Here is a 16,930-nt window from a genome sequence, read left to right on the forward strand (position 1 = left end):
GCTGCGGCCGCAGAGCATGGATCTACTTCATCTCTGGGTGAGGTGAGACAGGGTTCTGGCTGTTTGGAGAAGCTGGAGCTGGCTAGCCTGGGATAAGCATGAGATTCCATCCTTAGAGGTGCACAAGGCAAGGCCAGGAACCAGGTCACCCAGTAGGGGCAGTTGTAGAAGGGGTTCTGACCCTGCCCACTCGGGAAACCTGTGATTCTGTGACTCTGTTAACAGATAATGATAGATTTTTGTATTTTAATCAGGTTCTGAGGAAGTGGGCTGGTTAGGACTGTGGTGAGTCTCTCTCCTCTCACACTCAGCATCTGGTTCACTGGGCTCCCTTCACTAAGCACTCCCTCAACAGGGTTCATGGGGAAAGCATTGTATCCGTATTTTCACAAACCTCTAACTGAAATTCACCATTTTCTTCCATCAGGAATGAAGGTATCAAACCACAGTCCCTCTGTGATGTTTTCATGTTACCACACAATTGTTGCAGATATCTGGATGTATTGTTTCTGCTCATCACTATGGAAATACATAGTAGTTATTGGACCTAGACTTCCACTAGATCTTGTCATAAAATACACATAATAGCTGTTGTTGTGCAATCACTAAGTCATGTCCAACTCTTTGCGACCCCATGAACTGCAGCATGCCAGGCTTCCCTGTCCTTCACTATCTCCCTGAGTTTACTCAAACTCTCATCCATTGAGTTGGTGATGCCGTCCAACCATCTCACCCTCTGTTGCCCCTTCTCCTCCTGCCCTCAATCTTTCCCAGCATCAGAGTCTTTTCCAATGAGCCAGCTCTTCGCATAAGGTGGCCAAAGTATTGGAGCTTCAGCTTCAGCATCGGTCTTTCCAATGAATATTCAGGATTGATTACCTTTATTTTTAATATCTTAATAACTGCATTTCAATGTAATAGGTTTCCTTTGCAATGCCCCACATTTTATTTGATGCATTTAAAAACATTGTTCTGAGAAGGGGTCCATAGACTGCCCGAGGTGTCCACAGTGCAAAGAGTTAAGAAGTCCTAACTTACAGGGAGCCTAGGGCAGGTCTGCTCAAAGCAAAGCCACATGATCTCAAGGTCAGACCTGGAGAAAGATCAGCACTGTCTGGACAGAGGCTTTCTGAGGCTCAAAGCTGGGGGGCTGTGTTCAGATTGCCCATAGAGGGCCCCAGTGCCCGGGAGCTGGAAAGAGCAGAAGGCACCCCTGGGAGCCAGCCAAGCCAAGGAATGTACTGGCTGTGATTTCTGGGTCCTAGGCGACCCCACTGGGCTGGTGAGATTTATGGCCAGGACCCCCCAGTGGAGGAAGATCAATCACCTTCTGCTGCCCACTCACTCTGCCAAGAAACTAAAGGGCTGGCCCTGTGACAAGAGTCCATCTTGCCAGCACAGTCCCAAGGCCCAATCTTTGCCCAGTGGTTCCCACACAGCCCTGCTCCCCTGCCCTGGTCGGCAGTGGAATCACAGGGTCAGGGCTGGCTTTTGGAATCACAGTCTCTCCTGGCCTAAAGGCTCATTCTGAGTAGTGTGATCTTGCTTCTCATTTTTCAGCAGGGAAACTGTGACCCAGAAAGAGACAGTCACTAACAGGAGGTCACACTGTGAGTTAGTAGGTGAGATGGGACTAAACCCCAGGCATGCCTGTGTCTAGCCCAGAACTCAGTCCTTCTGTGAAGCACCTGCTTGTTGGTCAGTTTCCCAAAGAGCAGTCTGATTTGCTTTCATTCATTCACTCAGCACTCAATTTAGTGTCTCCCATGGGACTGGAGACACAGTAGTGAACAAGACAGAGCTTACATTATACCTAATTACCTAATATCACCTAATTACCGTCGCACCAGATGTTTTAAAGGAGGTGGAAGAGTATATAAGTGGGCACGCCCTCTAGATTACGAAATCAAGAAAAGGTACAATAGTATTAAGTCTAAAATTCATGTCTTCACTCATTCTACGGATGTTTACTGAAAGCTACCTGTAGCCCAGGCACTCTTACAGACGCCCAGGATACAGCAGGGAACAAAACAAAGTCCCTGCCCTCACAGAGCTTATATCTTAGAGGGGTTAGCCAGGAAGCAAACAAATAAACAGATAAAATAGGTTACATGGCTGTAGGGGAAAGTCAAGACAGGAACAGAAGGATGGAAGGGAGGGATGTGCTGTTCTATATAAACTCATCAAGGAAGGCTCCTCTAAGAGGTGACGGTTGAGGAAAGCTGAAAGTGAGGAAATAAGGCGCTCAGCTTTCAGAGGAGCGGGGATTGCAGACAAGGAGAGGGAAGAGCACTTGCAAAGGCCCTGGGAAAGGAACATGGAGGGAGGTGCCATGTGGCCAAGGGATGCGAGTGCTGGGAGAGGGCAGGAGAGGAGGTTGAAGAGCTACTTAAGGCCACTCTTCTGGGGCTTGTGAACCACATAAGGACTTGGGCTTTTAGTCAGATTGAGCCAAGAAGCTCTTTGAGGACTCTGAGCACAGGAGATGTGGTCTGTTGAGAAGAGACCACCAGTGGCAAGAGGAACAGGAGCAGGGGGTCCTGAACACTCCAGGCAAGAGATGACAGTGGCTTGGGTCAAAGTAGCAGCCATGGAACTGGGGGTACATGATCTAAATCTAGTTGTCTTTCAGGGGTAAAGTGACATGACTTGAAATGCAAGGGAAAGAGAAGCGGAAATGGCATCAGGATTTTGAGTCAGTGCGCACAGGGCTGAAATGGGGAAGGTTCAAGAGTGCTATGCTATCCTTTCTCAGAAGGGGCAGGTTTTACAAGTTTGGTTTGGAGCTGGGTATGTGAGTCTGGGGGCTTCCCCAGTGGCTCAGTGGTAAAGAATCCACCTGCAATGCAGGAGATGCAGGAGATGCAGGTTAGATCCTTGGGTTGTGAAGATGCCCTGGAGGAGGGCATGGCAACCCACTCCAGAATCCCATGGACAGAGGAGCCTGGTGGGCTACAGTCCATAGGGTCGCACATAGATGGAAACAACTGAAGTGACTTAGCACACGCACATGCGTGCATGCATGTGAGTCTGGAATTAAGAGGCGAGGTCCAGGCTGGAGAAGTACATTTGGGAGATGTGGGCAGCAATGCAGGGCTCCTTTGTGCCTTCAGAAGATCTGAAGTCCTGGGCTTGGGCAGTGGTAGGAAGGAGCTGGTTCAGGCTGGGCAAGAGCTGATGGGAAGGAGCCCAGGCAGGAGGAGCTGATGGGAGATGGGCCTGGCCAGAGAGCAGAGGGTGGTTGGGAAAGGGGTCTTAGGTCCTTGCAGGACCTGTTAGGAGGTTTGGTCTTTGCCTTACAGAGAATACTAAGCCATTACGGGGTTTTAGGCAAGGAAGTGACATAGGCAGTCTTTGCATTTTAGCAAGATCTCTCTAACCACAGCTTGAAGAATGGGTTAGATAAGGCAGGAAGCTGTGAGTAGGCTGGGTGTGGGGTTGGTGGTGATGGTGGTTGGAGTGGGGGGAATCCAAGAGAGAGACAGTGTGGCAAAACAGCGCATGGAGAGAAGTGGGAGGACCGAAGAGCAATTTAAGGAGACAACTGGCAGGCTGCAGTGACCGCATGCGTACAGGGCGGAAGGGCCTCAGAAGAGAAGCAGCAAGGTGGTGCCCGGTTCCCCGTTTTGGACAATGCTTGGATGTTGGTGCTGTTTTTTTTAAAACCAGAGAATACTAGAAGAGCAGAAGGTTAGGAGAGAGCATGTATTCATTCATTTAACAGAACTTTCAAAGGGTCGGTTCTATGCGAAGCACTGTTCTAGACACTATAGCTACACAGCTCTGCCCTGGGGGAACTCACATGTTAGGGATGAGACAAGCAGTGAGCAATGAAACATATCCTGGCTTCTAGTGCAGACAGGCTGCATTCATGGGGCTTGGGGGACATCTCAGGGTGCAGCTAGGGGTGTTGATCTGGCATTCCTGAGAGAGTTCTGAGCTGGAAATAGAGGCTTAGAATTTAGCACTCATGGATGGTGACTGAGACTTTAGGCAGGGTCAACATGGCCAAGACGGGGAAGGATGAGAGGTCAGACTGGGACCCAGCCCTAAGAAATGCCCTAGTTGAATGGATGGGGAGTGTATCCATCCCCCCTGGAACTGAAGGGAAGATAAAGAAGCAGCACATATAGCCTTTATACCCTTATGATCAAACTACAAGCAGCAGGCAGGCTCACATTTCAGGGCTTTTGAAGTCACGTTGCAGATTTTATTTCATCCTAACTAAAACTCTTTTCTTCCCTTATTACAAGTTTTGCCATTAGTCTATTAAATATTTGCAAAAGCTGAGCGTTTAGCCTGAAAAGGAGCAGCCTCGGAGGCTCTGTCTCCAGATCAGAGAGAGAAATTGTGCTGTGTGCCCTCCGCCTGCAGAGCCGGGCCTGATGAGGAGTCACCCAGAAGCTGGATGTGGCTGAGAGAGAGGCTCATCTCAAAGTGAGATGCAGTCTAGTGAGAGCAGAGATGACTCTGAAAGGTGGTGAGCTCCACACCACTACAGGTGAGCAAGCAGCAGCTGTGAGCTTGCAGAGCGGGGAGGCAGAGCACAGCAAGGGGCAGGGGAGGGATGATTAGCCTCAATGCTGGTCCCTGAGGACCAGGAAGTGTGAACTGACAGTCAAGATTATCACCCACTAGTAGCTTTGTGATCTGAGCAAGTCTCTTCATTTCTCTGAGCCTCTATGTCCCAGTAATGCTGCACTGGGTTGTTTGGCGGATAATGCATTTGAAAGCTGTCTAGCTTTATATACTTGATAAATGTTAGGAGCAAGTACCTAGATCCAAACAGGGTGTCAAGTGTTTGTGCTGTCCTGCCCTGTCCCAAACCAGTTCTTTTTTAGAACAGAAGTTCCAGCAGGGTGGAGAGGGGTACTGTTCTGCTGGCCACATGTTCATCACTTCTAACTTGGACTAGAAGTAGCCACACCCAAACCACTGGGCCTTTTCACACTTGAAACTTCTATCTGAAAGGTCAGACTTTGACCTTCAAAATGAAAAAGACTTCCAAAGGCAGGAGCTGCATGCAAAAGTTAAACAAAATGCAATTGCAATTTCACGGTTGAGGAAAGAAAAACATGGGTTTTTTTTTTTTTTTTGGAGGTGGGGGTTGTTTTATTTTTTTAAGGGAGGAAATTCATCAAAACCTTCATTGGTGACCTGGGCTGTAATTTTTTTTTTTCTTCTTCTCTTTCTGTTCTTTCCAGATTTTCTATAACAAAGAATGTTTTTTATTTGAGGACTAGGGGGTGGGGGAGCGACCAGTGGGGAGAAACCTTGCAGTTTAAAAATAAATATGCACTAAAAAGGCAAAATCAAATTACTTTTTCAAATTTTTACTGATGCCCTTAGATAGCCCAAAAGTTAACCCAGAGTCTCTCTTTGCCAAAGAATCCATCCCTGGCCAGGCAGGGCCACTGGGGCTCTGGGGGAGAGCCCAGTCTGTCTATTTTCTGGCTAATTGGAGGCTTTTCCCCACCATACTCTTCTAGAGAGGACTCCCAGTTGCCAGGACACACACAGGAAGCACCTGGTCCTGCCCTCCAGCTCAGTCCAGGTGACAGTGAGGCTCATCACTTCGGTGATGCTGCCACTTCTGGGAGGAATGCTTACCGTGGGCCAGGCATGGTACCAGGAGCCTCAGAGCCATTGCTCTTCTAAGCCTCACAACAAATGAGGTAAGTGCTATATCCCCATTGTACTAACAAGAACACTGAGGTTCAGAGCAGTTAAACTCAGAAAGTGGATCCACATCTCTTTGATCTTAAAGCTCTTAAGTATACAATTTCTCCTCACATGAACAAAACAAAGTGAAACAGAACAATATTAAAAAGCAATGACTTCTGTGAGGGAGGTATACAATTAGAACCCCAAAGAAGGCACCATTAAACTCCCCTGGAGAAAGGAATGAGACATTTAGGTTGGGCTTTGAAAGATGAATAGGAATTTACCAGAATGTTGCCTATGACCAGATACACAGTGAATGTTTGGTAGACATTTTAATTATCTAATAAAGATTTTAACTGAATTCACAGATGAAATAACATGATGTTTGGGATTTGCTTTGTATTAATCCATTTCAAGGACAAGGAGTGTGGGAAAGGATGAAGGTATAAATAAGACAAGATCAACTGTGTGGACCATTGTTGAAGTTGGTGCCATTTATTATATGATCCTCTCTATATTCATGTATATTCGAAAAGGCCCATAATAAAATGACGGTAATGATGCATGTGTTCTCTGATGGATCTGATGAAGTAACTCAGTAACTATTTACTGAGCAGCTGTGTACCTTCCGCACACACTGGGCCTGACAGAGGCACCAGTGACATACTATCCCAGCAACGATCGGCTCACAAATGGGGAGGTGAGGCCAGGACTCAAACACGGGCAGACAGCAGATGCAGGCACACATAGGCAGCACCCTGATATGGTTCAAGGGGCTGTGTGAGTTCAGAAACAGGAGAGACCCCAGTCCAGGGTGGGGTGAGCGGTGGACCAGCAGGTGCAGCCGCAGATAAAGCTTAACCCAGAGAACTGTTAGCGGTGGCGGGAGTCTACAGGGCGGGCATCTCAGGGTTTCTACAAAGGCTTAGAGGAGGGAAGGTAAGGGTGGATGTGGAAGACTCTGGGCACTCAACAGGCTCTTAAGAGAGGATGGAGGAGAGAGAATGAGGCCGCATTTTTCACTCGGATCAGAAACTAGCCGACTTTTTAGGACACTCCCTGGAAAACACTGGGAGGGGCACAGGACCATGTTTCCTCCCCTTTCCCTCCCAGGAAACTGTCCACACCCCCAGAGCACGGGGAGCCATCGAAGTGAGTGACAGCAGGCTAATCACGGCCACTCGGGTCTGAGGAGGGCCCCTTGTCTCTCTCTGAGGACCCTCCAGCTAGGACAAGTGCAAGACAAAAGCAGCGCCTCCCCCTCCCCCCCTGCCACTGCCTTCATTAGCATCATACAGAAAGCCTGCCAGCCAGGCTCCCCTCAGCCGCAGCCAGGCAACTGGACCAGCAGCCCAGCTTTGGCTGAACCCCAACCGAGCAGATGCGAACCCTGAAGGGGGCTGTGGCCAACCCTGGCCCCTCTCCTCAAAAAATAACCAAGCCAGGCAGCCCCCACCCAGTTCCACCCACCCCATAAGCCTCTCCCTGCCTCTTGGAATCTGCTGTAGCTGACAAAAAAAAAAAAAAAGAGTGTCCAAGAAGCACGTGATCTCTGAATGACGATTGATTCTTAGGGTGATAGAATCTGAGGATTGTAGAGACATCAACTACTACCTGTCATTAGACTCACAGACTCAGATCTTAGCTCAGTCCAGGGCATCACAGAGTGTCACCCCATGTTTGGACCGCTGCTCTAGAATCGCTCAACAAGGGAATCGCAGCCTCAGGACCTAAGAGTCTTGAGCCTGGAAGGCAGGTAGCAGGCATCAGAGCTGTGAGTTCCCAGGAGATCCTGAGAGAGATTGCCTGGGGGCTTGGGGCTGGGAGTGCCTGTGTCTGTCTGGATCCCACCTATTCAGGGGTAGTGGGGAGGGGGCGTGAGAGTGATGAGAAAGCCTGATTGCCCATTGAAAGCGGCAGCTCCCAGGGGGAGCTACTGGAGAAGGGGCGGAATGGCGGAGAGAGGGAAAGGGGACTTCAGTGTGGGAACAGCCATAGGGCAGAAGGCCCAGCCCCCTGAGATCCCGCAGAGCCTGGGACCCAGGAGCACCACAGGTCCCAGGCTGCTGGGGGTGGGCTGGGGAGGGCTGAGGACCCTGGGCTCCTGGGTCTCAGCTGGCTGAGCTGTCACCGGGCATGGAGTGGGAAAGGGTTTTCTACCCTGGTCCCATAGCTCCACTGGGTCTCAGAAATGCAGGGTCTTGTTGGGAGCAGGTGGGGGGCAGTTATAGGATAAGGGGAGGGATGTTATCTTCAGATCACCATCTGCAGAACTGAGACTGAGTCAGGAGAGATTGTGTCTCCCCCATCACAGGGGCTCACAAAATAACATATAACCAAACCTTCCTCCCATGATGTATGCAGGGCAGGGGCGCCAGGGACTCTCTCCGGGGCGCCGCTCAGTGATCCCTGCAGTATTCAGAGTCTCACCTGCACTAAGGTGAGGGAACTGGCTCCCCAAACAACCCAGGTCAGAATCCCAGCTGGGCTTCTCTTTCAGCCACTTGACCTTGGCCAAATTGCTTAACCTCTCTGACCTCAGAGTTTCCTCATCTGGGAAACGGGAATGCCTGTTCCCTCACACTGGGTTCTTACGAGGAGTCAATGAGACAGCAGAACTGAAAGCACAGCCCTTCAGTATAAACTGCAGACACTGTGCCCAGGTGAGGCGAACCTTAGTGACCAAGATCTTCTTCCCAAACTTCCCAGGTCTGAGGCTGGGGCACCCTTGCCCCGCTCTACCAAAACCAGCTCTTCTCTGCTGCTGCTGCTACTAAGTCACTTCAGTCGTGTCCGACTCTGTGCGACCCCATCGACGGCAGCCCACCAGGCTCCCCCATCCCTGGGATTCTCCAGGCAAGAACACTGGAGTGTATTGCCATTTCCTTCTCCAATGCATGAAAGTGAAAAGTGAAAGTGAAGTCGCTGAGTCTTGTCCGACTCTTAGCGACCCCATGGACTACAGCCCACCAGGCTCCTCCGTCCATGGGATTTTCCAGGCAAGAGTGCTGGAGTGGGGTGCCATTGCCTTCTCCAAGCTCTTCTCTGAGGCGATGGCATTTTAATAGGTCTACTTAAAGTTCATTCAAATTAAACAAAACTAAAAACTCAGTTACGTAGTTGAAGGAGCCACAGTTCAAGTACTCCATAGCTGATCAAGCAGCTTCCATACTGGACAGGGAAGATCGAACATGCCCATCACATGGATTCTGTTGGACAGCCCTGGTCTGAAAGGGTGAGAGAGCTCCAGGATGGGGGTCAGGACAGCTGGGTTCTACTCCAGCTTAGCTCCTAGGTCATGCTGAGCTTAGACAACTCCTTTGCCTCTCGAAGCCTCAGTTTCCGTGTTTGGCAACCTATCTCACCCTCTATGCAAGACAGAGCACAGTCAGTGCTTGACGAGGACCTCTTGGTTGACTCTATTGGCTTGGCTTAGGACCACGTGGAAACAGGCCGTGGGTGGAGCCCTGCCCACGTGGAGGCGGAGGGCACCCACCTGCCCTTCCCATGCTCTGGCAGAAAACACCCTGGAGGCACAAGCTGGTAGGGCCAGCCTCTCCAAGTCTCAGGGTCTCAGATGGTTGTCTCCAGGCCAGGCTAGAGCCAGGAGGCAGGCCATGCAGAGGGCCAGGGTTTCTCTCTCCATAGGCTTCCACAGGCCTGAAGGCCCCCAAAACTCACCCCTCCCAAACTCAGAGAGAGGCCCAGGCAGCCAGGGCCCTGGCCAGGAGGCAGCCGCAGAGGCTGGTCCAAAGGAGAGGGGAGGGGAGGCGCGGAGAGTGGAGAGTCAGAGCCCCGCTATCAGCACTGCCCGTCCTCCCCACTTCCTCTCTTCGAACGGATCACATCCTGTTATTGTGTGGACAGCGAAGGCCAGGAGCTGGGGAGGGAGGCAGGGCTTGGACCAACCAGTGGGGAGAGAAAGGAGGAGCCAGAGGAAATGTCCTGGTGGCCATGGGTAGCTCAGCTGCCCAGCCCTGCCCCAGGTGGCCTGGACAGGGAGTAGGCCCTCCCTCCTCCCCCGGCCTGGATGAAGGAGCAGCTTGCATCTGCCACTGAGAGAAGATGCTGGGGCTGTGCCGACCTGCAAAGGTACCTAGAAGAATAGAAATGACACCTCCTCCAGGAAGCCTTCCCCAGCCTCCTCCTCCGGCTCCTTCAATTCAGCAGACATTTACTCTGGGCCTCCTCTGCCAAAGCCACGTCTCCCACACCTACTGGGCCTCTCTCACACAGCACTTGTCTCCAGGGTTATCATATTCTGGATCTATTCCCCTCCATCCCACTTCCACCCAGCCGAAGATCCCTGGCCAGCTCCCCAGCACTGCCCAGCATGGAGTAGGTCCAGAAGAATTCCTGCTACTGTGGATGATGAAGGTCGCCACTTCCCCTCTGCTTTCTTCCCCTGACCTGTCATTCCACATACAGCCCTGTCCCAACCCCATTTTCAGCAATAGTAATGGTTCTTTCTACAAAGCATAAGCACTTTACATATATTGCTTTGAAATCCCATGACAGCCCTGTAAGATAGGTGTGAATATCTTCATTGAACAGATGAGTAAACTGAGACTCAGAGAGGTTAAGTGATTTACCCAAAGTCACACAGCAGGTGCAAACAGTGGCAGTCCTGGAACTTAACCCAGATAAGTCTGACCCCAAAGGCAAGGTTCTGTCTGTGGCCCAGCTGCCTTTCCTGCTTAACCCCACCCATGTCCTGGCCTCTCCCTCCCTGAGCTGCTATCACATCAACTGTCCTCACTGCCCACGAGCCTGTCCTTGAGCCATGCCTGTTGCTATGGGCAAGCTCTCCAGCGCCGTCATGATTGCTCACGGTCCTGGGTAGATTACTGGACAAGCCAAGCTGCTAACTGCTCCCAGCATAGCGCAAGCCCATCTGCTCTAAGAGTACCAACTACCTCATGGCTGTTTTGTCTTCCTCTCCTGAGGGGCCATGAGCACTGGATCCAGATCAGACTTGAATTCAAATCCCGTGTGACCTTGGTGAAGTCCGTGTCCTCTCTAGGCCTCATTCCCTCCTCTGGACGACAGAGAGGGTGCCTGGTGATCTTGACTGACTCCTCTCCTTACTCTGAGTCATGACAGCTGAGCCTCTACTGCTGGACACTGTACCCAGCACCACCGCCTGTCCCCAGTGGACTGGTCACATGGGCCATAAAGCCAGAGGTAGAGAGCTGGCTCCTGGGGAGCAATCAATTGTTTTGCAAGCTTGGAAGAGGGGAATGGGCAGCAAGATGGAGGGTGGGTAAGGCTGCTCTGAGTGAACCAGATTATCAGCTTCCTCATCTTCATTACCCCAACCATACTCCAACCCAGGTCCAGCCATGGGGACCCAGCCTGAGAAAGCTCATACCCCACCTCGCTATTTACCAACCAAAGCAGCCCAAGGCCCTCTGCCAGCCCAAGGGGCAAAGTCGTCCGTCTACCTCTGACCAGCCCAGGACTGTGGTTTTAGGCGGAGGGCATTTTTTTTTTTTTTTTCTGCAGGAATGACCCAGCCTCCCACTCATCCACCCCTCTACCCTTTTATTCCACACTGGCCTCAACACCAAGCTGGGAGATTCCATGCAGGAGAACTTCTTCATTCAATAAATATTGAAAGGGCCCCATGCCAGGTCTGACGCAGGGCACCGGAGGCGAACAGACAAATCAGACATGACCTCAACCTCAAGGAGCTTGTGTTTTAGTGGGAAAGCGGACAGCAGAGTGGAGGAAGGCCTGTGGGATCACAAAGTGGGCAGCTGACCCCAGAGAGTCGGGACCATCTCCTGATGCTGAGGACAAATTAACAGGATGAAAGGAGGGTGGGAACCGAGGGCGGATAGAAACCCAAAGTGGAGAAACTGGACTTTTTTTTTTTAAATTGCAGCCAGAACAGAAAGGCTAGTGCAATAAGGGCAGAGAGAACGAAGGGTGGGGTGGTGAGAAACAAGCCTGGAGAGACCATTTGGGCGAGCTTCCGCGACCGTCCTTCCCCTTCACGGGCTCAGCCCTATCCTGCCTGCCAGTGTTCAGTGAGACATGTAGCCCTGGGAAGATTCGTCTCTGGCCTCAGTCTCCCCATCTGGAGATGGGGCACCAGGCTAGCTGATCCCCAAGGGCCTGGCCAGCCTGGGCAGTCGCTAGCCTCGTCATCTCTGCCTGGTGGCCACAGAGCTGATGGGCTGTTCCTGAGCTCTCTGGATGTGGACTGCCTTGCCCTCTCCTGGGAAAGGTCTGTCCGGAAGTGGGTGCTCCTCCCTTCCGCTTCTGTATCCATGACAGTCACACTGCGGCCTCCGCCCCTCCCCTGCGGCTGTTCTCACCAAGTCCACTTGCCAAATCCAGTCAACACTCTCAGACCTTTTCTTACTTGCCCTCTCGTTTGCCTTGGGCTTGGCTAACCACTTCCTCTACCCCCCACCCCAACACCCTTTGGCCTCAGCCTCTTGAAACACCGTACTCACCCTCTCCTGGTGGTTCTCCTCCTACTCTGAGCACCCTGCCCTGTCTGTCTGCCTCTCATGTCCCCTTCACTGTGCTGTTCCTCAGGTGGTGAATGGCCGCACCCACCCTCACCAGTCACCCCATCCTATGACAGAGTCTCACCGTATCTCTGCCCAGAGACCTCCTTGCTCTGGGCCGAAAAGAGGCACAATGGGCGTCTTTCAAAAGCCAAGGAGCTTCCCTGCAGACTAGAGCAGTATCCCCAAACCCTGCATGCCTTTGCCCTCCTAGCAACAGTTGGAAGCACCCCAAGACAGGGGACGCCAAGATCAGAGCCTGGCGGGATGGGCAACGCTCACCTCCAAAGGGCCAAACTGTGGGTCCTTTGAGTTCCCCTCTTGGCATATCTTTTTCCCTTAATACTAACCACCTTCTAACTTTCTATACAATCCACATAGTTGTTAGGGTAAACATTGACTGAAACCATCCACCCTGGTGGAGCACCATTGTAACCATTCTTGTGAGTTTCACGACAGGAGGTCCTGGTAAGGACAGGGACCTAACAAGCCACCACCAACCAGAATTCGGTAGAGGTTAAAAGGAGATGCCACTGGTCCTACCACATCCCAGAATCCTTCTCGCTGGCACCCATCTTGGCCGAACAATGTGTGTGCTACCAGGAAGGACCCTGAGTCAGACGAATTGGCCAGAGACAACCTGGAAATCAATCCCATCACCATAAAAGCCAAGCCATGTGGCAGAGCAGTCCTCCTGGGTCCCCTGATCCTCCTGCTCTCTGCCCGGGCGCCCCACCACAATAACGTCTCTTGCTTTGTCAGCACACGTGTCTCCTCCAATGATCCATTTCCAAGTGTTAGACAAGTACCCCCTTTCTTGCCCTGGAAGGGGTACCCCTTCCTGGAATATATTCATTATGGTTGTGTGTGTCTGTGGGGTTACCACGGGAATTTAAGCAACAGGGATCTCCGTTTTCTTCACTGCTAGCTCTCCAACACCTAGAACAATACCTGGCCTATGATAGGGTCTCAATAAATATTTGTTAAATGAACAAAGGAAAAAAGGGTAAGTACTTTGTTGGAAATACCTACCAGACTGCTGAGGTTCCTGAAGATCCAGCAGTCTACACGCAGAGGCCTCCCCAGAACCCAGAGTCCCTGCCTCTGTATGGCAGTCTTATCCTGAGCCTTCACTCACTGCTCCCTCAGCCTCAACCTCTGTCCCTGAGCCCCCCATAAGACTTGCACCCCCAGTCAATCTTGAGGGCAATCAAGAGCAAGTATACAAGCATCAGCCTCCTTTGAGTCACTGGGGAACCTGAGACCCTTCTCTGGTGGGACCTTAATCTGTCCTGAACCTACGAAAAAACCACTGCCCCAGCCATGGAGCTGAACCCAACACACCGAGGGAATTCTCCACCCCAAGGCCTGGTGCCCAAAGCATAGGTACACAGTGCTGAGAAGAGCCCCCCACCTCAGTGGGGCCTGGCAGAAGGAAAAGATCAGAAACCCTAAGTGGGGAGCCCCGGGATAGAAGGTGGGATCGCACCCTGGGAGGACAGCTGAGTCCTGGAACCTTCATTCCAAGGGAGACAGGTTCATGCCATGGCTTTACTTTAACGTCCCAACTCTCATCCTGGGGATGCAACACGCAAGCATGGAGTCCAGAGCCCTCTGTAAAACTTTTATTTAGAAATCTTCCCAATATATCCTTATATATATACACACATCATCACCACATGGGTTTTGTCGCTAAGAGTCACACGCCCACAGTGTTGGCCTCTGGGCTGTACAAAGGTCAAGGTACCTGGAGCGGTTACTCCTCTTCTGCAGAAAAATGCAGAGACCAACGCAACGCATCACGTACAGTACAACATTGACGGAAAGTGCTGGGCCCGCCCACGGGAATGATGCGCTATGTACATGGGCCAGGGGCAAGCCTTCGGTGGGGGCCACGTACCATTGAAATCACAAGTACGACGAGACCACCCCCAAAGGCCAGGACAGTTGTGGGCTGACTACAGATGCTGTGCCCTTTGTTTTGCTTTCAGAAAAGGATAAAGGTTGTACCATCTTGTCGTTTGCCACTACAAATAAAATATGAATGTTTCTTAAAAGACATGATTCCCTCCGGTCATTTAAAATCATCTTTATCCTCCTCGTGTTTTTTACCATTTTTCCTTCTTTGACAAATATTATTCTTGGATGGGGAATATTCATGGGTGAAAATGAGGCAGAGGAAGAAGAGCATGGTGGGGAGAGATGCTGGAAATGAAGGTGAAAATGATGGATCTTCTCTGGTTCTTAACAAAGTCACAAAGCTTTGCCTATCTCTCCCTAGGCCTGTTTTGTACTACATTTTACACATTCTGCCCACAATCCAGTATTTCTCTTCTAGACTCCCTTCTATGCCTTGCTTTGGGATGAGACTGAAATGAGGTCAATCTGGAAAGATGAGGATAATCTAGAAAATCCTGAAGTGGGCTAAAGTGGTTTAGAAGGCTAAATTATCCAAATACTGCACAGAGAAGCAGTCTGGCCCACTGTCTAGGTCCTGGACTCTGGGTGAGAAATCTCACTGCAGGAATGATACCGAGAGCAACAGAGTTCCTTATGGTCTCAAAATGCTTCTACTTCCATGATTCCATTCAGTCCATACCACAGCGATAGGAGACAGGCCAAGCCAGGGTATTTATGAGAAAGACATCCAGAGAGAGAACTTTACCAGGTCACACTGCAAGTCTGAGAGAAGAGGGAACCAGAAGCTCAAGCTCCTGTTAGAATGTATAATCCATCTCCTAAAACCCATCCACCACGCTCACTGTGGCCACTTTTCACTCCCAGGTAAATTAATCCACTGGAAGCAGACACAGCCTTAAGACCTAGAAGAGGTTTCCATCTTTGGACAGATGGGATTCCTACAGGAGCTTCCAAGTATTGGAAAAGAACCTATCCAAATGTTTGTCAAAATATAATGGGGGTTGGTGCTGAAATGGGAGAGAGTGCTACAAGGGTTAACCATGCGGCTTCCATTCCCACGAACTGGACCTCACAACTTAAAAGGAAGAGGGGGAGTGCAGGGATCATCTCTGTGTGCACATGACTGTCCCCGAGGCCCTGCCACAGTAAGGGCAAACCACCAAGCTGGAGCCCACAAGGCGTGAGGACCTTTCCCGACAGCTGCAGCGATGGTTCTTCCACGTCGCTATGGACAGGGTAAAGCCAGAGCGTCAGAGCCGGCCGGGGTGACTTGAGGACACAGTGACAGGTATACAGGACTCGTGTGCAGCTTGCTCCATGGGTCTGGGATGTGGGTCACAGGCAGGCCTCACCTGAAGAAAATCACATCCCGCCATCTGGATTGACACAGGAGATCAATGAGGGGGCAGAGGTCCACTCTACAAAAGGATTCTCCACATTACCAAGGGACTTGCAGTAGAATTTCTTTAAAAGATGAAGGATAAGGATTTGATTTACAAAAATGTCATGTACAACTTCTGGCGGGGAGCACTCCTCATGTGTTACGCCAGCCTCCCATACACACTCGTGATGCCTGAAATTTGCAGACTCAGGGATGTTGAAGGTTCTGCTAAGTGAAAGTGAATGTGCGTGGGTCTCAACTGGTCTCTCACTGGGCTCCCCAGGGTCTAGAGGTGGGGCTGGATCCTGGCTCATATCAAGACCCTGAGGTCCCAAAGTAACTGAAGTCAAGCAAAATCCCAATACCAGGAATTCATAGGACAGAATTTGTCATCGATTCGGTTTCAGAACACAGCCCAGACCATCGGACAACAGACATCCTGCAACAGGGAGGCCCCTCTGCACAGCCAGAACACCAGACGGGGCTGCACATCTCCTGTCAAGACCAGCACAGAGCCCATCAGCACACTGACATCCATGCCCCCCACAAACAGCAACGTGTCACTGGGAATACAGGCAGGTAGCTCTGAGACACCGCCACGATTTGAAGCCCATGTGCCCCAAACAGCTTTTGCTCTATTTCACTATTTCTCCTTTGTCTGCCTTCAAACGAAACCTACAGGGCACTCTCACAGCTTCAGCCTTGGTCCCCACAGCCACAAGCATGAGGAAGGCAAATCTCAGTGGGAAGAAAGCAGAGCTTAGATCCCCAGGGCAAGAAGTAAGGGCTACTGGGTTTTCTGACCCTCTGGCCCAGCTAGGTGACAGCAGGCTGTCCACTGGCCATCTTCTTCAGCCAGGCCCTGAAGAAGGCACCTCAGGGCTTGTGACTCTCTGCAGCAGCTGGCAAGCTGGATGGACCAATGTGGGCCTGGGTGAAGATGCGGCTCAAGAAATGGGGAGCTATTGGGTACCTATATATTTGGACAGTGTGGCCACAAAAGCCACCCCAGCCAGCTTGGGAGGGGCTAAAGGCAAGGCAGAGGCTGCCGGATGCCTCGGAGAGAGCTGACAAGCCCAGGTCTCAGCGAAGACAGGGCTCCTGTGCTCCAGGCCAAAAGCAATGCCCCTTGAGCCTCTTACTTGAAAAGTCTTAGGGATTTGGAAAAAGGGGAAGACTGTGCCGTCTTCATAAAAAGTACCTACCACTTTGCTCCATTTTACTGGTCTCCTACTGAGGCAGGAAACAGGAAAACCAGCCCCAGAGGGGCTGGGACTCCCCAGAGTTCAGACATCAAGGAAAGCTCATCAAGTCCATGTCCTACTTCAGAGCTGCCCAACACTCACCCCACCTGCCCTAAAGCCCATGGTCCCAGCAGCCTGAGGGCACCTGCCCGGCTGATCCCGCGTGGCCCCAGACCCATCACCGAGGACCGGCTCCATCC

General features: G+C 51.3%; 1 protein-coding gene across 1 annotated transcript in view; it reads right to left on the reverse strand.

Annotated features, from left to right (window-relative positions):
* Positions 1-15,355: 15,355 nt before the first annotated feature.
* The window catches only part of TAL1 (T-cell acute lymphocytic leukemia 1), an 8,215-nt gene continuing 6,640 nt past the window's right edge, over positions 15,356-16,930 (reverse strand). The window contains exons 3-4 of the mRNA XM_010834451.1: positions 15,923-16,049; positions 15,356-15,481 (exon numbers count right to left, since the gene is read on the reverse strand). Coding sequence (XP_010832753.1) covers positions 15,356-15,481; positions 15,923-16,049 — 253 coding nt within the window. The remainder of the gene's footprint in view (positions 15,482-15,922; positions 16,050-16,930) is intronic.

The sequence above is a fragment of the Bison bison genome, unplaced genomic scaffold (assembly GCF_000754665.1).
Source record: "Bison bison bison isolate TAMUID 2011002044 unplaced genomic scaffold, Bison_UMD1.0 scf7180017864033, whole genome shotgun sequence".
In the NCBI taxonomy this organism is placed as follows: Eukaryota; Metazoa; Chordata; class Mammalia; order Artiodactyla; family Bovidae; genus Bison; species Bison bison.